General features: G+C 41.1%; 1 protein-coding gene across 3 annotated transcripts in view; it reads left to right on the top strand.

The window, feature by feature from the left end:
* Positions 1–22,150, top strand: part of Snap23 (synaptosome associated protein 23) — a 34,128-nt gene that overhangs the window by 8,385 nt on the left and 3,593 nt on the right. For 2 of the 3 annotated variants that reach the window (XM_050134262.1, XM_050134261.1), the window contains exons 2-8: positions 11,579–11,646; positions 11,742–11,815; positions 12,444–12,485; positions 12,837–12,885; positions 13,466–13,583; positions 18,915–19,070; positions 21,162–21,306. In XM_050134262.1, coding sequence (XP_049990219.1) covers positions 11,759–11,815; positions 12,444–12,485; positions 12,837–12,885; positions 13,466–13,583; positions 18,915–19,070; positions 21,162–21,306 — 567 coding nt within the window. In that variant the 5' untranslated portion in view covers positions 11,579–11,646; positions 11,742–11,758. The remainder of the gene's footprint in view (positions 1–11,578; positions 11,647–11,741; positions 11,816–12,443; positions 12,486–12,836; positions 12,886–13,465; positions 13,584–18,914; positions 19,071–21,161; positions 21,307–22,150) is intronic. The other variant, XM_050134263.1, reaches the window with a different exon arrangement.

Genomic DNA, 22,150 nt, shown 5'->3' with positions numbered 1-22,150 from the left:
ATCATACCTAACAAATATATACCCCAAACTATCGAGACTCTTAACTGATTCCAAGTTTACCTAGAAGTTTCCTAGATTATCTCCTCAAACATTCTGGTAATAGAGTCAGGTCCACGGGTAGAGAGCATGGCTGAGAGCCTGACTGTTCATGCTCAGTTCAAGCTAGGCGTGGTGGTGCACATGTGCAGTCCAGCACGCGTAGGGCTGAAATGCCAGACTGTCTCAGGTCATCGTCATTGCCATCATCATCATCATCCAGTTAATAGATACTCATTAATAGCTTGCAGTCCATAAATCTTGATGCCGGCACGGTGCTAAGCAGTTTATGTGCATTTTATTTCAGAAACAATTCTGAGAAGAACTGTTAATAAATGTAGGGAGTGTTGTCATATGAACAGGTTAAGTAGATTGCTGGTTGCTATAGTCTGGATGTGTTTAATAGCCCCCCCCCTTCCATGCAGGTTCCTGGGCACAAGTCAGTTAGGATATCCTGGAATGCCAGTTTAAAATCATTTTCTCTTGTTATGAGATAGAAAACTTGGACTCCTTTTCCCATTTATTTTGGTTCTTCAGACAGGCTTTTACTCTAGCTGAGGCTAGAATGGAAGTCTTCTTTTACCCCAGAGTGGCCCCAGACTTGAAATATCCCTGCCTTGGGCTCATAATGTCAGGCAAGCAGCGTCAGACTGGCTCTCGTTTCCCTTGTGAAATGAATGAAAGACAGCTGGCATAGCAGGCCAGACCTGTAATCCTTGTGCTTGAGAGGCTGAGGCAGGGGGATGGGTCACTAGGCAATAGGGAGTTTCAGAACAGTCCGGACTGTTGAGAGAGACCTTCCTCAAAAGCAAAACACATAGAGAAAGTTTGAGGATCTGTCTGCCTCTGCCTCCTGAGTACTAGGGATAAAGGGATGCATCAATATATATGACTAGGATTTACCTATTTTTAGGATTTAATACATATATATATATATATATTTTGTTTTTTTTTTTTTTCGAGACAGGGTTTCTCTGTGGCTTTGGAGCCTGTCCTGGAACTAGCTCTGTAGACAAGGCTGGTCTCAAACTCACGGCGATCCGCCTGCCTCTGCTGGGATTAAAGGCATGCGCCACCACCGCCCGGTGATTTAATATAAATTTGTAGGACATCGTGGCACATGCGAGGCTGGTGGATCTCTTTGGAGTTCGAGGCCAGCCTCGTCTACATAGTGAGCTCTAGGCCAGACAGAGTTGCATAGGGTGATCCTGTCTCAAAACAAGACAGATTTCTTATAAATGATAGTATACAATATTACCTTTTGTGTTTATTGTCATTTATCTAGTATAATACCTTCAGTGTTAACACATCCTGTAGACTGTAAATACGGCACTTCCTTCTTAGCTGAGTACATTTGTCCCCTCCCCCTACTTAGCAGTTGTGAATAATGTGTATGTGTTACCCACATTAATGTAACTTCATCATGTGTGCGGTGCCCATGGAGATCGGAAGAGGGTGCCAGATTCCCTGGAACCAGAATTAGAGGCAGGTGTAAGCCATCGTGTTGGTACTGTATACTAAACTTGGGTCCTCTGCAGGACTAACAAGTGCTCTTAACCACCGAGCCATCTCTCTAGCTCCAGGTTTAGCCTGTTAAGTGCTGGGGTGTATTGGCAGGGACCACCATGCTTAGCTTCTTGGCTTCTGAATTTTCAAAATGATAGTCATTTAGTTAAATGTATTTAACTATAAACCACCTGGGGTGTGTGTGTGTGTCTGCCTGTTTATCTTATGCTAGGGATCATATTAGCCTTGTATGTGGTAGACAAGCACCATCTTAGCTGCTGTTTTTGTGTGTTTTGGTTTGCTTTTGAGTCTCACTGTGTAGCCTATCTGGCCTCTGACAACTGATCCTTCTGTCGAAGCATCAAAAAAAAAGTTTGCATATGCTTGATTCTTTTTTCTTTTTCGTGTTTAGAAAGCATGATAGCACTCCGTGTATCTTTGCCCGGTATCACACATTTGTGCCCCACTTTATTTCCTCTGTACCTCTACCCGCTTTCACGCCTCTGAATTCTAAAGCAAATCCTGTAAACAACTGTGTGAATGACATCTACGAGGTAACTCTTACTACTAATGCTAGCATTGGGAAGCAGGAAGACCACTAGCCAGAGTCCAGCCTGGGCTGTATAGAGAACCTGTTTAAAACACAGTTTCTGAGCTGGGGATGGTGGTGCATGCCTTTAATCCCAGCATTCAGGAGACAGAGGTAGGTGGATCTCTGTAAGTTCAAGGCCAGCCTGGTCTATAGAGTGAGTTCTCATCCAGGACTGCTGCACAGAAAAAAAAAAAAAAAAACCAACCAGTTTCTGCCATAGTCCCTCCTCTCTTATCTGTGGTTTCACTTTCTGCAGTTCCTGTTACTTGTGATCAATCCCCGTCTGAAAGTATTAAATGGAATATTCCAGAAATAAGCAATGTGTAATTTGTTTTTGTTTGAGACAGGTTTGTAGTAGGTAGCCAAGGCTGACATCTACTTTGAGACTGTTCCTGCTTCTGCTTCCCCAGTGCTGGGATTATAGGCATGTGCCATCATACCCGCCTGGTGGTAAATTTTAATTTTTGTGCTGCTTTGACTATGGTAATCTCATGTCCTAACCCATCCTGCCAAGACTGAATCACCTCTTTGTGTAGCATCTTCACCAACCGATAGCCTCATGGCTATCTCTTTGGTCAGACTTGAGTATCTTAGTGTTTATGTTCATTCCGGTAACCTTTATTTAATAATAAAATTTAGTAATAAACTTGATAGTGGTGGTGCCAGTTCACATATGTCTGCTGAAGCTGTCTAGTGCTTTCTTCAAGTGAAAAGATGAATGAATGTTTATCATGGGTCTGTACAGAGAAGAGAGTGTATGGGTTTGCACCCTTTGTAATTTCAGTCACTGTTGAAGTGGACGGGGCTATTGCAGTGTATTCCCTGGTAAGGAAGGACTGTTGTCCATGTTGTGTCTTTTTCTCTTACACTGTGTGACAATGTTTGTAAAAAGGAGCTTGTTACAAATTCTCTTTTCCAGCTACAGTCTTTGCTTTCTTTATGGGATTCTTTTATCCACTTGCTCATTTTATGTAAAAAATTATTAATAACTTGTTCAGACCCTGTTTGAACTGATTCTTGCTGCCTCATGTGAAATATTTTCCATCTAAGCTGCAGTAAAGGTTTTCCTCTAAACCTCTGTTAGCTGTGCTTCAGACAAATCTGGTTTTTTTTTTGTTCTTTTATGATTCAGAGAGGCTGATCATCTGCCAATATTTGGGAATATTTCCAATAATTTAGACTTATTATATGTACCAACAGCAAGACTTCTCTCAAGAGATCCAGGAATTGATATTATACTTTGGAACCTGGGTCTAGAACTTATTTCTTGCTCTATTTTCTCCATTCTTTTTGTTTGTTTTTGTGTTTTGAGACAGGGTCACACTATATAGCCTGGCTGGCCTCAGACTCACAGAGGTCTGCCTCCCTGCCCCACTTTTTTTTAAATTATGTGTATAATTTAATGCATGTGTATGTGTGTGGGTATGTGCACATAAGAGTGTTTGCCTGTGGAGACCAGAAGCATCAGATTCCCCCTAGAGCTGGAGTTGCAGGCAGTTGTGAGCACCCCCCTTATGGTGCTAGGAACCAAAGGGTCCTGGCAGAGCAGTAAGTGCTCTTAACTTGTGAGCCATGTCTCTAGTCCCCTATTTTTTCCATTTGGCATAAATATAGTCTCTTGGTTGTCATAAACTATCATTTTAAATGATATCATTTAAAATGATGAAGATAAATTTGTGAAATTTACACTCTAACCCTATAGCAAGCAATTTGGGAAATTGGGTTAAAGAAGAAAAAATTAGTTTGAAAAGATTTATTTATTTTTGTGTGCTTTTTGCCTGCATACAAGTATTGCGCCATGTGTATACATGGTGCCTGAGGAGGCCAGAAGAAGTCAGATCTCCTGGAACTGGAGTTACGAACTGTAAGCCAAATCCAGGCCCTCTGTAAGACTACCAAGTACTCTCTATTACCACCCCACCCCGTTCTCCTTGTCTTTTCGACAGGGTCTCAGTATGTAGCTCAAAGTAGCCTTGAACTCCCTATAGTTCAGTCTAGCCTGGGTCTCACAGTCCTCTGTGAGCCTTCCAGATGGTAGGACTATGGGCATTTGCTGATATGTCTACTTTGAGTACTGTCATAGCCAATTAGAAGTGTTTTGATGAATCTCTACCAGACTTTTTCAGTTTATATTTTTCCTGCTCTAATTATAGTGCATTTTTAATTATTTACCTTTTATTCTTTTTCATGTTTTGTTTGTTTGTTTGTTTGGTTGGTTGGTTGGTTTTTCTTCTCTGGTTTTTTGAGGCAGGGTTTCTCTGTATAGCTCTTGCTGTCCTGGAACTCACTCTGTAGACCAGGCTGTCCTCGAACTCACAGAGATCCGCCTGCCTCTAGTTCCCTGAGTGCTGGGATTAAAGGCGTGCGCCACCACCTGGCTGTGTTGTTTATTACTTGTGAAGGCAGAAGAAAGAGAAAAGGCCATTTAAGGGAAATCTTAAGTTTTTAGATTTATAAAGAAATATGTTGCTTTGTCAACTTCTTCAACCTTTGTAATATTATGACTCATTAGTTGTACATTTAAAAATAGCAAAAAGAGGGCTGGAGAGATGGCTCAGAGGGTAAGAGCACTGACTGCTCTTCCAGAGGTCCCCAGTTCAATTCCCAGCAACCACATGGTGGCTCACAACCACCTTGCCAGCAGTATATTGTATGCTTAATAAGTAAATCTTTAAAAAAAAAATAGCAAAAAAAGTTATCCAAATTTTAAATGGTGTTTGTTGGCATAGATTAGCATATGGGAAACAGAGAAAACCAAACATTCAGAGTCACCCACAAATAGTAAGTTTTAGGTCAGTGCCTAGGCTGTATGAGACCTTCTCAAACAAACAAAAAAACCCTCCAATACAAGAAAGGGTGGGGTAGCATTTATTGAATACCAGGCATGTGCCAGTGAGTGTGCTAAGGACTTGTGTTTTTTGTTTGTTTGTTTTGTTTTAAGACAATCTCTCTACATAACTCTAGCTAACCTGGAACTCACTAATCACAGAGATCCACCTGCTTCCACCTCCCAGGTGCTGGAATTAAAGGCACGTGCTGACCCCAAGCCTGGCTGTGCTAAGAATTTTGAAGGATCACCCACTTATGTTTGTTTTGAGAATCATCCTTTGTAGCCCAGGCTGACCTGCAATTCCTGGTCCTCCTGCTTCTATGTACAGAGAATACAGGCTTGTGCTGTCCCAGCTGCTTGCATTTCCTTTACATCTTCACCAGAAATCAGCAAAGGAAGTTATTGTCCCTACTTACAATGAGGAAACTGAGTCTTGTTTGTTTACTCTGTTTGTGTGTTTATGTGTTTGTGAGTGTGTGTGTGTGTGTGTGTGTGTGTGTGTGTACACATGAAGGTCAAAGAACAACAACCTCTTCTGGCATCTGAGAGCTCCTGCGTGTATTGGTGCATATAAACCCTTATATTCACATTAACAAAAATAACCTTTGAAAGAATCCCAAAGTAGACATGCCTGCTTCCTGCAAGGCCTTTGTTCCTTCCTGATCCTTAGCCCTCTGCTTAGAGAAGGGGGAAGTGTTAAGCAGAACTTGAGTTCATGTTAAGGGCGTGTGTCCAGATGACCTCACTGTCACCTGACTCATCCACTTTCCAACTACAGCTCAGATTTTTAGAAGGCCAGGTTCTTAGTCTTTCGTTTTGAAACAAGTCGGCTATAGACTTGAGCCTCTCTTTGAACCCATTTGAGATTTTTGTTTTCTTTAGCAAGGCAGTAAACAATGACTTGTAGTAGGAATAGAATTACAAAATTGTGTGTTTGAGCGATCTGGGCTTTCCTACCCCCACAGTATTTCTGTATCTGTACTACATTGTCTGAAAACCTGATGAGGTGCTGTTTGCAGGGACTAATGATTGGTGTGTAGTGCTCTTCTTGTTTCTTGTCCCTCTGTTGGCCACTAAGGAGTTAACTCACTGGAACCATGGGTGACTTTGGAGCTTGTTGTTTGGGAAGAGCAGGTTTTGACTAGGGCTCTAGGAAGTGGCAAAGAAGCCGGAATCTACCAGACAAGAGTAGAACAAGGAACATCTGAAGGTGACAGGGTACAAAATAACTCCCTGACATCTCTCTTCCTCCGTACTGTCTCATGACTGGCTGTGTTGTCTAGTCTCTTCAAACTCCTAATCCTCCTCTTCCAAGTTCCTGAGTTCTGATTGAGTGTGTACCACCACACTTTGCCCAGAGAGATATGATAGCTTGGTATATATATTTATGATAAAACTAAAGGTTCCTAAACAATTAGCAAATTAATAAAACATGCAATTTTATGTTAATATCTAATGAGTGAATAGTTGCTAATTTAAGAAAGGCCTTTATATCTTTTTTTAAATTAATTTTCTTTGGATGTTTTGCCACATGTATATCTGTACACCATGCCACCATGTGGAGGCCAGGACCTGAACTCAGCCAGCTCTTAACCACTGAGCCATCTGTCCAGCATCAGCATCAGTATATCTTATTCATCTATCTTAGTGTGTGAATATTTTACCTGAACCACAGGTATGGAAAATATGAAGTTATATTGTAAATTCTGGTGCCTGTAAAAATTATCTTATTTGTGTGTTTGTATGTATACACGCATACACATGTGACACAGTGCGTGTGTGGAAGTTCAGAAGATAACTTGGAGACGTCACTTTCTCCTTCTGTGTAGGTACAGGGGTGGCACTCAGGTCCTTAGGTTTGGATGAACACCTTTACCCTGTGAGCCATCTCAGTGACCTCAAATATACTATTTTTAAAAAATATTTATTTATTATGTATACAATATTCTGGCTGTGTGTATGCCTGCAGGCCAGAAGAAGGCACCAGACCTCATTCCAGATGATTGTGAGCCACCATGTGGTTGCTGGGAATTGACCTCAGGATCTTTGGAAGAGCAGGCAGTGCTCTTAACCTCTGAGCCATCTCTCCAGCCCCTCAAATATACTATTTAAATGAACTTTTGAGGCTTAGTTAATTGCATGTGGTAGATTTAACTGCATACACAGCCACACATAAAACTCAGAGGACTGGGAATTGTGGCTCATTTGCCTTGTGTATTTGAAGCCTCGAATTCAATTCCCAATACACAGAAGATGAAAAAGTGTATGATTATTGCACTAAAGGGACTTGGGCATATGAGGTAAACGCTCTGCCACTGAGCTACACCCTCAGCCCCAGCAGAGGAAATCTCCCGGTGACCAACTGGTCATTTAATTCCATATCACACACTTGCAGTGGTGGATTTTGGGGTGTGGTTTTAGTGATTGTTTGCCTGCTTTTTGCTGCTACCTTGTGCAGCTCTTTTCTTAAGAGCTGCATTGCTTTGAGAGTGCACCCTTTTTCTCTACTTGTTTGTTCATTCATTAGTTATTTTCCAAGAATGTACTGTCAGATTCTGTTAGGTGTTAGACCTAGAACAACGAGCAAAACATGTTCCCTTCAAAAGTGTAGCCTAGTAATATATTTCTGGTTAATTTGATTCTCTGTTTATCGGTATAGTTCACAGCAGGCTTCCTGACCTCAACACTTTAACATTTCTGCCTGATCATTCTTTGTTGATCAGTTTTCAGAGTGAGTGTTGGGCATTTCAGTAGCTTCTCTGCTCTTCTGCCTGCTGACATCCCCCACTGAATATAATCAGAAGTTTCCAAGGCTAAATATGGTGACCCACACCTCTAATCCCAGCACTCGGGAGGTAGAGGCAGGAGGATAAAATGTTCAAAGTATTCCTCAGTTACATAGCAGGCTTGAAGCCAGCTTGAGTTACATGAGACATTTTCTCAAAAACAAGAACGAAAATGTTTCAGGACAGCAAATCTGGAATGTGAGCCAGGTGTTACCTGTATTATAGACAAAGAGCTTTCACAATTGGTTTTCAGAAATGTAATATAGAGCTATGAAGTGGTCTTAGTGGGTTCAAGTGATCGCCATGCTGAAGCGTTAGTCTAATCTTTTTTTGTGTGTTCTTTTGTTTTTGTTTTTCAAGGCAGGGTTTCTCTGTAGCTTTGGAGCCTGTCCCGGACTAGCTCTCATAAGCCTCGAACTCACAGAGATCCGTCTGACTCTACCTCCTGAGTGCTGGGATTAAAGGCATGTACCACCACAACCCAACTAGTCTAATTTTTAATCAGTAAAAACCAGGAGTTATAGATCAGAGTAAAAACTTGGAAGGTCAGAGAAGCAGAGGAGGCTGAGAACCTGTCTACACCCCACTTTATCACTTCCTGTCTCCACCTCCCAAGTGCTGGGATTAAAGGCGCGTGCCACTGCTGCTCAACTTCTAGCTCCCACCCTGTGATCTCCAGGCAAGGCTTGTCAGAACATAAACAAAATGTCACAATACCATGCAATCATAAGAACATGAGTTCAGATGCCCAGAACCCCTGTAGAGCCAGGTGCAGAAGCTCAAGTATAATCCCAGCACTCATGGCTAAATGGGAGGTGGAGACAGGAAAATCCCTGGACCCAGCAGCCTGGTATATGCAGTAGAGAACAAAAAGAGACCCTGTCTCAAACACAGTGGAGGGTGGAGACTGATAGCTGAGACTCTCTTCTAACACGTGTACAACGTAATATCTGTGCCGTGACATAATATGTGCTCAGAATCGTACATACACAGGCGCATATTATTTATACATGTACATGCATACAAATGTAATATAAAGCTAGAAAATGCAGTAAAGAAAACCTGTATCTGTCCATGATGCTTCCACCTTACCTGGGTTCCACTAGGCTGCATGGCAAGCACCTTGACCTACTGAAGCCATCTCAATGCCCGCAGGGGCTTGTGCTTACGTAGCAAGTGCTTTTACTCACTGAGTGATCTACTTGGCCTAGAAACTCATTCTGATATTCTCTCAAAGTGTGTGTTTCATTGATGCCTTGCTTTTTAAGCCAAGAACCACTTTCCCATTGGAAAGAGTACTTCACCTGGTTCTCGAGATGTAACTTGGTGAGTAGAGCGCTTGTCCTAGCATTCCTGAAACCCTGTTTTCAGAAGTTCAAGGTCATCCTCTTGCATTAGCAAGATCAAGCCCACTTAGGATATAGAACTGCTTGACTAAAAAAAAAAATATTTCTCCTGTGTTTTAGGCTTATTTCTTGTACTAAGAGCATTAAATATCTGTAGCATGAATAATAAAAACCCAGAGACAGATATTGGGGTTCAAGCTGAAGATCAGAAAAGCAAAGCAAAGCAAAGCTGGGCATTGGTGGCGCACGCCTTTAATCCCAGCACTTGGGAGGCAGAGGCAAGTGGATCTCTGTGAGTTTGAGGCCAGCCTGGTCTACAAGAGCTACAAGAGCCAGGACAGATAGGCTCCAAAACTACAGAGAAACACTATCTCGAGTTTGCTGCTTTAACCCATGTAAGGTGGAAGCATCATGGGACAGATACAGGTTTTCTTTACTGCATTTTCTAGCTTTATATTACATTTGTATGCATGTACATGTATAAATAATATGTGCCTGTGTATGTACGATTCTGAGCCCATATTATGTCACGGCACAGATATTACGTTGTACATGTGTTAGAAGAGAGTCTCAGGGATCAACAAAACAACAAATAAAAGCAAAACAGATTTCTTTTTAACAACAAGTACAGGAGAATTTCAAGGTCTGCTTGATTCTTCAATATGTTGAGCATCTAGTTGCTCTTGTACCAGTTGTTCTAAAGCCTGCATTTTCTCTATTATTAAAGGCCAATGATTAACTTATAGAGGTTTGTCTGTCAACCTTTTTGAAGGTAGAGCTGTTGGTGCCTTTAAAATATCAGCAGCTCTTGTACCCTCTTCTTGCACAACCTGAATGGTTGGTGACTGTTCTTTATAAAACCCAATATTTTTTCAAGAAACATATGTTAATTTATAGTTTGTTTCTAAGATTAGGAGAATATTCCATTGCTGTAACAAATCACGTCCCCATAAATTTATTGTTATTTTAGCCACATATGTTTTTAACATTCCTCTGTCTTTCTGGTCCTATACATTTGACCCATCTCATGCTCTACTTTACCTGAGTAAAGTTCCAATCCCTAAAACTAAACATTTGCATCCTGAAGAGGATGTGAATGGATGCCAATTTGGATGCCAAGATTCTGATGAAATTATTGTCATATCCACATCTGTGTCTACAAGACCTTTAATGATTCCATTTATTCGTATTTTTAATTTTAACCAACTCTATCCAGTTGTTAGGGATAATTCTATTACAAACTGACCACAATTTTAACAGTTGCTTCACAAAAGGTGAATGTAATGCCATATGAGACTATTGCTTCCTTGACTCTCCTTAAATGTAACATTGGCACAGAAGTCCAGTTTACTGTAGCAGAGTCTCTGCCACTTGGCAATTCCTGTAAGGTTACTGGAAATATTAAGGTTGGTTTTCTGAAAACCTTAGGCTGTTCCTCTCTGTTCTTGTAATGCAATGCTGAAATTTGCTCTTGATTAAATTCTTCTGTCTGGGTTTAAATATCTCTGTGATTTGTTTTATTAGGTTTTTCAAAGGCCTGTATCTCAGATTAACCAACTTTTTAATGATAAGACAAAAATTATAAAGCTGATGATGTTTGCAATGACCTTACATAAATCCATCTGAATTAGATATCCTCTCGTATAACTGTTCCATTTTCAGACTGTCCAGCTTATTATCATACAGAGATCCAAATCTTTCCATTATAATGTTTTTTTTTCCATTTTTTAATGTGGGGGAAAAATCTCTTTCTTTTAACTAATTCCTTCCTTTAAGAATTCCCAGTTGTCTTACCAAATCTACCGACAGTGTTGATGAGGATGTGAGGCTTATCGCTGCTGCATAGAACAGTAGAGGCCTGACTGGATTTCAAGGCAGCTGCCTAGTTTGGCAGCAGCTTGAGAAAGGTGTCAAGGAGATCCCGCAACCCATGGAGTGAGGGGGGGGGGGCGACACTGTTTGAAAAACACACATGACATTGTTCAGAAAAAGCACATGTGTTGGGGAGCTGCCTGAAGGCTAAAACAGAAAAATCCCCAACTATGTCAAAGGTGAGGAAAAAAGAAAAGCCTAGCTGGGTGGGGCTGGAGCCCCTGTGCAGCTCCAGCCTGTGCCAGCAGCTTTTATGTGAATTCGTACCCCAGACATTGGTCGCCAAATGTAGCACAAATGGTAGAAACCCAGAGACAGATACTGGGGTTCAAGCTGAAGATCAGAAAAACAAAACAATCAAGCCACTAGAAAGTCTTACCTCTACCAAGGCTGGGCGACTGCAGACTGAGCCCTGAGCCTCTGTCTCCTCCTGTCTTATATTTCCCTTTAGAGCTGGGATTAAAGGCGGGTGACTACCTAGTACTGGGATTAAAGGGGTGTGACTACATTGTCTGGCCTATAGTGGGTTAGTTTTGGCCTCTGATCTTCAGGCAAGCTTTCTTTATTCAGACATAAATAAAATGTCTCTATAAATATTTTTTTCTCTTAGCCTGAGTTCCTGGCTCTGTGGTACAGGTGAACAGGTAATGAAATCGTCTCTTTTATCCTACTTGCCTGGTAAGTACCTAAATCCTATAAATACATTATTTTTGCTCAAACTTTTCTGTATCCTTATTCTTCTAGAGTATCCATATTTCTGTTTCTTTGTCCAGTATAGTTTTGATCCATCATGGATAATCTGTCATCAGAAGAAATTCAGCTAAGGGCTCACCAAGTTACCGATGAGGTGAATGATTTTTTTAACTTGAAATTTTACTACATTTTAATTAATTTAGTTTCCAGTCCCCCCCCCCCCCCCCCCCCGTGTGTGTGTGTGTGTGTGTGTGTGTGTGTGTGTATGTGTGTGTGTGATGCATGTGAAGGTCAGAAGTCAACTTCCAAGGGTCATTCTCTGTTCTCTCCTTCCATCATGTGGACTCCATGTTTGGTGTAAGCACTTTTACCTCATGAGACATTTTGCAGGCCCCTGTTTCCATTTCTACAGAAAAGTGAGAGTAGTTTTTTAGAGACCACTTTGGCTTCTTCTTGATCCCTCTAAGGTGGTTAGTATTTAACAGTTACTTGCAATCCTGGAAGGAATTCTGAACTTTAATGATTCCTTAAAATCTATATAATAACATATTTCTGCCTACCTGTGTGAAATTGCATTGACTCCACCATCTGCAGTCTCTTGAGGAGTGCCTAGTAGGAAGAAGATGAAAGTGGAGTGATCGATCTCCTTTTTTGCTTTCTTGTAAAGAAGGGGATGTGCTGGCAAGTTTTAACAATTAAGTAGTATCATAAATATAGCCTGTGATCAGTTTGTTTTCCTATAGTTTTTGGAATGCTATAACTAACTTTGTATTTCTTCCTAGTCTTTGGAAAGTACAAGGAGAATCCTGGGCTTAGCCATAGAGGTAAGAAACGTTCAGTCTTCACATATAGAAATATATGGACGGGATATTAGCACTAGCTGTAATTGATGTTATTTGAAACCAGAAGACTGTCCAGTGATGCACTGATAAGCCATTTCTTTTTTATTTCTTTGCAAATATTGAATATGGGCAGGGAAGATAAACTTATGATAAACTCTGACTTAATTGCTTTAGGGTTAATATGTGTGGCTGTGAGACAACTAGTTCTGTCTGTAATACTAGGTCCTGAGAATTTGGTTTCGATATGAACCTTTGTCATTTGTCAGGATTTGCAGGCTTTGATGTTATTTTGCACTGTTTTCTTGTACTTTGATCTTCCTTTCTCCCTTTTAGTCTCAGGATGCGGGAATCAAGACTATCACTATGCTGGATGAGCAAGGAGGTGAGTTGAAGTCGTTGAAGAAACTCTTCAGTTTGACTTACATTGCAAAAGTCCCTATAAAATCAGCCACTTAAAAAATTCAACCTTCTCTTTATAAGATAAGAGTAATATGCTTCTTCCTTTTCTTATTTAAATTCTGGTATCGTGGTCATTGGGATTGGGATGAGAGGCAACAGCGCCCAGCTGGATACAAGTCAATCAGACAAGCACGGCTCACTGTGTGTGTTTGTCAGTTGCACATTAACATGGTATTCTTTGATCATTGTCAGATAGCGAGTTCTAAAAGAGGGCTACATTCTGGTGGCCTTAGTTAATCCCGCCTGGCTTTCATCAAGGTCGTGACTAAATGCTAGAAGTGCTGGGCTCTGGTCTGGTTGCAGGAGTGGTTTCTGACCAACCCTCACATGCCACTGGTGAACAAGTCCTACAGTGAGGTCCAGGATCCTCTCCATCAGTGTTTTTCTGGTACTGATATTCACTGGCAGGTGATTGGTAGAGTGGAGGTTGCAGCTTACTGCTGGGTAACAATAGCATTTTCACTGGACGTCTGTGAATGTAACACACCACAACTTATTCTTAGAACAACTAAATCGCATAGAAGAAGGCATGGACCAAATAAATAAAGACATGAGAGAGGCAGAGAAGACTTTAACAGAACTCAACAAGTGCTGTGGCCTTTGCGTCTGCCCTTGTAATAGGTAAGTTGTTATAAATCAAGACCTTTTAAAAATAAATCAGTACATGAGGAGATCCATGCCTACTCCATGCCCAGAAATAAAGTCAGAAGTATAACTAGATAACAGGGACTAAATTAGCAACTTTGTTAAAAAACAAACTGAAGGCCAGTTGGTGGTGTTGCACGCCTTTAATCCCAGCACTTGGGAGGCAGAGGCAGGTGGATCTCTGTGAGTTTGAGGCCAGCCTGGTCTACAGAGCGAGTGCCAGGACAGGCTCCAAAGCTACAGAGAAACCCTGTCTCGAAAAATAAAAAAAAATACCCACAAATTCTAAATGCCAATATAGTGTGATTCAAACTCTTAACTATGTTTTACAAACTTTTGTTCCTGTGTCCTATGTTCTGTGTAATGAAGGAAGTAGGTAAATTTTTTTGAACAAAGAGGAAGGCTCCTCTTTAGTCTAGAACAGGATTGACTCTAAGCTGTAGGTTAATAGACAAAATAGCAATGAACACGAGTGGTATTGGTGTGTCCCTGCCTGTGGGAGAGAAGGTACAACATGGCCCTGAAATAGGCTCTGCCCTCCAGCCATGGCAGCATTCTTTCTCGGTGGGCAGAGGGGAAGCGTTCTGTAACAGATGGGGTCATGGGCTGCTGTGGCAGAACGGCTCTTCCGTGAAGAGAGAGCAGAGCCCAGTGCAGATGTCTACGGGAGCCCCCTTCTCCCTGTGTCTTTAGACCATTGACACCTCGGCTGCCATCGTGTCTCTTGTCCTTGGCCATCTCCATTTCGTCACTGTCTAGATCTTTCTGACCTTACCTGCCAATCAGCTGTAACACGAGGCCCTCAGACTCACACAGCATCCTAGGCCTCCTTGTTCTGTGAGTCACAAATTCGTTGTAGCTGTGCTACTAGACCAGTATGTAACAACGTGGATTCATATATTCTCCCCTTCCTTCTTCTCCACTCTCTCTCCTTTCCTTTCCTTTCCTTTCCTTTCCTTTCCTTTCCTTTCCTTTCCTTTCCTTTCCTTTCCTTTCCTTTCCTTTCCTTTCCTTTCCTTTCCTTTCCTTTCCTTTCCTTTCCTTTCCTTTCCTTTCCTTTCCTTTCCTTTCCTTTCCTTTCCTCCCCATTTCCCCCTCCTTTTCCCTCATCCACAAATCTATAATGCTCTGGAAGACAAGAGTCATATTTTTTTGTTTATTTTGTTCCATGGTGGTGGGATTAATAACTGCTGCTAACTATTGTCTTAGTATATTTGTGATTACACGCAGGGCTTGGCACATGGCAGGCACACATCCACAAAGGAAGCCTGGGGGAACTTGAGTGCTGCAACCAGTACTTTCTGCTCATAATAGGCTTTAGAGTTTTACTGAGGAATGTTATCCTTTGGGCACGCTCAGGAAAAATGAAGTATGCAATGGCTTAAATTGTTTTCTATTTCTTTTTATCTAGATTCTCAGATGGTGGTTGTTTCTTTGAAACCAGGCAGGCATTTGAATGCATCGTGTGTAAAGCTCTAATCCGCTCCTGTTCTGTTTGACTGACATTCACTGTTGTCTGCCTCTCATTCTCTCACTTAATCTCTTCCTCTCTTGCTTACTAAAAAACGAAGATCTAACATCAAAAGACGGGCTCAGTAACTGATCAAAGGGAGCTTTAAGATGCAGTCTTGAGGTGCAGACTGAGCTGCTAACCTGCTGTCTAAAGGTGATGCTCCAAATGGCTTTTCTATGTATGCGCATGGGTTTTGTGAGTGATGGGAGCTGTCTCAAAAGCTGTGCTGTGGTGTGTTGTGTGAAGTGCATTTGTTCTTGCATTAGACCGCAGATGGACATGACAAGGATGCTCATCTGTTTTAACTCCCGTAGACTAATGTACCAAAAGCTAAGTTTTTGTTCAATAACATTAGTATCAGCAAACTAAAAGCACTCCTGACATTTCCTAAGCTTTAAGTGGTTGGCCTTTGCAATCCCAGGCTACACTGTAGTTCTTTTAAAGGTGGGGAGCTCAGGCTGGCTGCATCTCTCTGTCCATCTCACACACTCTGGTGCCTGGAGATTGCTTCTATTAAAGTATTGCTTCTCTGCATTTTAATTTCCCATGATTTAGGCTACTATCAAATCAAGAAATTAGTTGTCAATCTAGTAATCATCAGTCCTATTTATAATAAAGTAAATATCGGTTTTAAATGTGCCAGACATAGTACCCCACATCTTTAATCCCAGCACTGGAGAGGCAGAGGTAGACAGATCTCTGTGTTCAAGGTCAGCCTGATCTACAGAGTGAGTTCTTGGAAAGTCAGTGCTATTTTAAATCAAAACAAAAGAACAAAAAAAAGAGAGAGAAAATTTAAATATTATGTTATATAATACTATTTTTTATTTTTGAGATAAAAGTTTTTCTCTTCACAAATGTTTTAATTTGTTGCACAATTTCTATAATATCAATATGTTAGTTTTGGTTTTCTATAATTTCAAATTGATTAGTAGAGCTAATTTTTCATTAGAGTGAAACCTTTCAGATTACTGTATGTTGTAATGCCTAACTATCTTAATTTTTAATCTTTGTAAAAGATTATGATTCATTGTTAAAAAATTAAGTATCTCATTGTCACTTTTTTTTTTTTTTTTTTTTTTTTTTTTGTCTTTGAGACAAGATTATACTCTGTTAGCCCAAACTAGCCTTTCTCAGTCTCTAGAGCCCTGGGTTAGCAGGCATGCCACTGTGCCTGGATTTTATTACTCGCTTCTGAGTTCATTACTTTCTCTCCCACCTGCTCTACAATCTGGCATCCTAATAAAAGCTCTACTTACGTTACCTCAGTTAATACTTTTGTCTGTTGTGCTCAGGATTGGAGCTCAGTGATAGGGGGCTGGGACTGTTGAGACCCTGGGGTTATTCCCCACCACCACAGATATACAAAAGAGTAGAAACCACTTACTCTCATTTTTAAAATATTGAGAAATATTGTCTTGTATATTATTACTCTGCTTTAGATTTTTGCCTGGAACTTATAAGTTAATAAAATATACATGACAAATAGTTCACTAAATTAACATAATTATTCAAAAATTAGATAATTTCATCTTGTTTCAGGAAAAATTTAACATAGTTTGATTGACAAAAACAGTATTATAAATATAAAAAGTAATTATGAGAGTTTTAGGATGATGGAACCAAGAAAGAGCACTTTGAGAACTAGCTTTTTAGTATTCATAAATTTCTCCTTTAAGGGCCTACAAGATGGCTCAGGAGGTAAAAGTGCTTGCCACCCGGCCCTACAACCCAGTTTCAATCCCTGGGACCAAATGAAAGCTGGATACACTGGTGTGCGTCTGTAATTCAGCGCTCTCCATCAGGCTGAGTCGAGAACTGCCCTGAACTTCGTCAGCCAGCAGCAGCAGCAGAAATACACGTCTCAGCAAGGTCGAAGGCCAATTGAAGCTGCCCAGTGAAGTAGCTGTCCTTTGACCTCTACAAAGCAATTATGAAACTTCCTCAAACCTAGGATAAATAAGAATTACATATAGGAACATTGTGCTTAATTCTTATTTATAGAAAAATAAAAAGAAAAGTCTTGCTCCAAAGCCACAGAGAAACCCTGTCTCGAAAACCAAAAAAAAAAAAAAAAAAAAAAAAAAAGAAAAGAAAAGTAAAGTCTTGTCTCTAACAAAGTAATCAGTAAAAGGCAGTTTTGAAGTAGCTGTTTAAAGGTCACATGACACAGTGAGGCGTCATAACCCCATAGTCCTAGTGCTTGGGAAGTGGAAGTAAGGAGGGTGGAGAGTTGGCCAGCCTGGGCCACATGGTTACATCCTGTCTCAAGAAAAAAGAAAAGAAAAGCACTTCCCTGAGCTGTTCTTTCTTGGCAACTGTATCCATCAGTTGAGGAGTACATTCCATGCATTGACTCCCTTAGCCACACCTAAAACTTTAGTGTGGGGGGGGGTTGTTTTGTTTTGAGTTTTATTTTGATATAAGGGCTCACTGTGTAGACCAGGCTGGCCTGAAACTCCCAGGGGTCCAGCTGCCCAGCACAACCGTCTGCACCTGTCTCGTTACACAAGAACAGGAATACAGGCTGCAGGTGCAGTCCCCCTCAACAAAGCTCTCACTTGGGTTCAGAGATGAAAATCAGTTTGGGGCTTGCCGCTCTCACCAACTGCACCCATCCCTCCCTGTGCCCAGAAAACTTTTAGTTGGAAAAGACCTAACTTGTTTTCTGTTTTTTAATGGAGGAAAAGTAAATTCCAAAATGACCGAGTCCTATTTTCTAACAGTATGATCAGGCATTTATCCATTGGTCATCTAATTTGGAAATAATCCATGTTTTCCTTCATGACATTTTGTTTATTCTTACATTTAAAAATAAATGTGAGGCAAATTTCTACCATTAAAACAGATAGGGATTTGGGGACTTTTTGTTCAGTTGCTAGAGTGCATGCCCAACATTTGAAAAGCCCTGGATTGGATCCCCAGTACCACATAAGCCCAGCACTAGAGAATCAGAAGCAGGAGAAATTCAAGACTATCTTTGGGTACATAATGAATTTGAGGTTAGCTTGGATTGCATGAAACCAGATCTCAAACAAGCAAACAACCCAAAAATCAAAGCTGGGTTTGATGGTGTGTGCTTTTAACCCCAGCACTCTGGAGACAGCCAGGCTGATCTCTAAGCTTGAGGCCAGCCTGCTCTACAAAGTAAGTTTCAAGACAGCCAGGGCTACACAGCAACCCTGTCTCGAAAAACAAAAGCATAACATAAACTAAAACAACGAAGCCTCATCCAGAATAACTCTAGTTCAAACACAGGGGACAAAGATGGTCTAGTTGTTACCTTTGTGGACTGATTTCAACGCACACATCAATCTCTGATTCCCCCGAGAGTCTTTGTCCTAGAACATCTTTCCTAAGGATTTTTTTCCCTAGTATCCATTAACCTTTTTTTTTCTATAAAAGGCTATAAACTGAAAAACTCAAACATCAAGTTTCATTTTTGCTACTGTCTTAGCAAAGATTTGGTAGTATTTGGACCTTTTAAAAATGAATAAATGGCTGATATTAGTGATTCAGGCTTTTACTTCAAGCACTTGAGAGGCAACCTCGTCTACATAGCAACTACCAGAACAGCCAAAGCTACATAGTAGGACCCTGTCTCAAAAAACAAACAAAATGATTAAATGTTGGTAGATTTATCTGTTTCATCCCTTTTGTCTGTTGCCATTAGACATAGTACAGGTAACCTAGTGCCAGAAGTGGTAGAGTCTTATTCAAGGTAAAAAGCGCTAATCATTTTAAGTCCCCTTTTTCTGCTTTTTGGTTTGCCTATATCCCTGACATTTATATAGGACGAAGAACTTTGAGTCTGGAAAGAACTATAAGGCAACATGGGGAGATGGTGGAGACAACTCACCTAGCAATGTAGTATCTAAGCAACCAGGACGGGTAACAAATGGTCAGCCTCAGCAAGCCACAGGAACAGCCAGCGGTGGATACATTAAACGGTATGTCAGCTCTTCCTCCTATACCTATTCTTTAAAAACTGGGTGTGGCTAGACATAAGCCCCAACTCAACAAGTAGTCTGTCAGTCTTCCTCCTTTCCCTCTGCTCTTCTTTCAAAGAGAGGGTTTATTTTGACTTCTCATTCCAAAGGCTCCATGGTAGTTTAGAAAGAAAATCATGGCAGCAGGAAGGGTTGTTTTTTACTTTTCGGCAGACAGTAAACAGTGAGAAGGGAGTACAAGAAAAGCAGAGCAGCCGGGTGGTGGTGGTGGCCTTTAATCCCAGCACTCGGCAGGTAAAAATAGGCAGATCTCTGTGAATTTGAGGCCAGCCTGGAGAGAGAGTCCAGGACAGGCTCCAAAGCTACAGGGAAACCCTGTCTCGAAAAACCAAAAACAAACAAAAAAAAAAAAAAAAAAAAAGGAAGGAAGGAAGAAAAGGCAGAGCTGCCGTCAAGTCCCATACCCTACTTTCTACTATCTCCTAGTAATGCCATAGTTTCGGTATTCTGAGTTACATGGTTACATGGCACGGTCAAAGAAATAGGGTCCCTACCTACAGAATGTAATCAGGCTCTGAGGTAGAAGAGAGGTCCAGCCTTGGTGGACTGAATCTCAAATAGCTGTGCAGAAGTATACTTATTGTTATACCAAAGTTGTTTTTTGGGTAAAACAAATTCCTCATACCAAAGTTCCTAATTAATATGTTTCGTGACAGGAAGCATTACACCCCTGTAACTTTAGTCCTTATGATTCACAGTTTGCAGTACTCAGTAATACAAGACAGCTCAGGTGTGCCAGGACCACCTTGTGACCAAAAGCATAGTCTTAAAAGCTATAAAGCTCCTTCAGTAAAGCAGCTCTGTCGATAATAGAAAACAATGACTGTTTTCTACAGTGGTTTTTTCAAGGTTTCCAGAAAACAACTGTTTTATTCTGATGTTTACTCTAGATACAATGACTATTAGGTTTTCTACTGCATCGTAGTTTTCCAGTCTGCTTTAAAGTAGTAGTTGTTTAGATCTGAATGTGTGTAGATTGATTTGAAGGTTTATTAAGCACAGATTGGAGGCTGGTGAGAAGGCTCAGCAGGAAAGGAGCTGCCATGCCTGCCGTCCTGAGTTCAGTTTCCAGTTCTCATAGTAAAAGGAGAGAACTGATTTCATAACTTACCCTCTGATCTCCACACATGTGCTGTGAACATGTACATATGCATGCACACACTACAAGTAAAGAAATGTAGAAGTTAAAAATGAAACAGACAAATTCAATTGGGCTTGGAGTCTGAGGTAAGAGGATTTCTTTAACCTAGGAGCTATAGGCCAGCCAGGGTAGCATGATAAGGCTATCTGGGATGGGAACCAAGTTGCTTTCCTGGTAATCCTAGCACTTGGAAAGCTGAGGCAGGAGGATTGCCAAATTCAAGGGCAGTCTGGGAAACAGTAATTTCTAGGCCTTCCTAGTCTATATAGTGAGATTCTACTGAGGAGGGAAAATTTTAAATAAAGAAATACAGATTGAGTAGATCTACTCACAGTTCCTGATTAGGCAGATTTGGAATGGAGTATGAGAATTAATGTATTACCATAAACAAGCACCTCAGCGGTCCTGGAAAATATACTCTGAGTCACTGTCCAGAGTTGTATGTTGATCATCTACATGGCTCTGACCAGCCTTTGCTGTTTGTTTGCTGTTTTGAGACAAAGTCTGTGTAGCCCATGCTGACCTCCAATTTGTGTTGATCTTCCTGCCTTAGCCTTCTTATTGCTAGGATTACAGGTATGTGCCACCATACTTGGCTTTTAAAAACAAAACCAAAAATCCCTTTTATTATTATATGTGTATGTGTGAACATGAGCACACATATATGCCATAATGTGTATGTGGAGGGCAGAAGGCATCTTTTCTGGAGTTGGTTCTCATTTTACCTTTACATGGGTTCGTCAAGTGCAGCAAGCACTTCGCCTGCTAAGCCGTCTTGCCAGCCTGTGCCATCCCTGCTTGCCTGACTTTCTTTTCTCTTTTCACCCCTTCCTGAGTTTGTCCATTGTAACTCAACAAAAATTTCTGATTTAACTCTCCTTTTGTGACAGTATAACTAATGATGCCAGAGAAGATGAGATGGAAGAGAACCTGACTCAAGTGGGCAGTATCCTAGGCAATCTAAAGAACATGGCTCTGGACATGGGCAATGAAATTGATGCTCAGAACCAGCAAATACAGAGGATCACAGAAAAGGTAAGAAAGTAAGACCACAGAACAATGAGATAGCCAGTCCAGTGATACTTTAGTGATGACGTCTGTGCTGGGTACCTTTGGGGGAAGGGGAATAAACGTCATCTACTCAGCACAGTGCTGGTGAGCTGGCAGCGCCAGTGTTTCAAAATCAAACGGCCAATCTTGCTATTTTGCTCATGGCAGTTGGTCCGTTGTGAAGACAGGCTTGGAATGAAGTTTAACCTAATACTTTCCGTGTGAAGCTAAGAGTGTATTGTGTGGAGCTGTGAGGTGGCTTCAGGAGTAAAGGTGCCTGCCACTAGGTCTGACAGCCTAGGGATCCTGTGAGATCCACACAGTTGAAGGGTAGAACCAATTCTTACAATTTGTCCTTTGACCTCTATATACATGTACATACACATAATGAATAAATAGACAAATAAATAAAAAAATGTAATTTTAAAAGAAATTTAAGCATGTACTGAGTAGCCACATGGTAGTGGTACATGCTTTTAATCCCAGCACTCAGGTGGAAGAGGCAGGTGGATCTTTGTGAATTTGAGGCCAGCCTGCTGTACAAAGCACAACCAAGGCTGTCTTAAAAAAAAGAACAAAAACAACAAAAAAAATACTGAGTAAGTTGGGTGTAATGAAGTACACCAATAATCCTAGCACTGGGGAGGCAGAAGCAGGTGGATCTCTGTGGTGAGTTCAAGACCACCCTGGACTACATAGAGAATCCAAGGACAGACAGAGTCTAGCTGGGTGATGGTGGTGCATACCTTTAATCCTAGCACTTGGGCGGTCAGATATCTGAGTTGCAGGCCAGCCTGGTCTACAGACTTAGTTCCAGGACAGCCAAGGC

This window comes from Alexandromys fortis, unplaced genomic scaffold (genome assembly GCF_014885135.2).
Source record: "Alexandromys fortis isolate MF-2015 unplaced genomic scaffold, M_Fortis_MF-2015_v1.1 scaffold_6, whole genome shotgun sequence".
Taxonomy (NCBI): Eukaryota; Metazoa; Chordata; class Mammalia; order Rodentia; family Cricetidae; genus Alexandromys; species Alexandromys fortis.
This window is presented reverse-complemented; position numbering and strand designations above follow the sequence as displayed.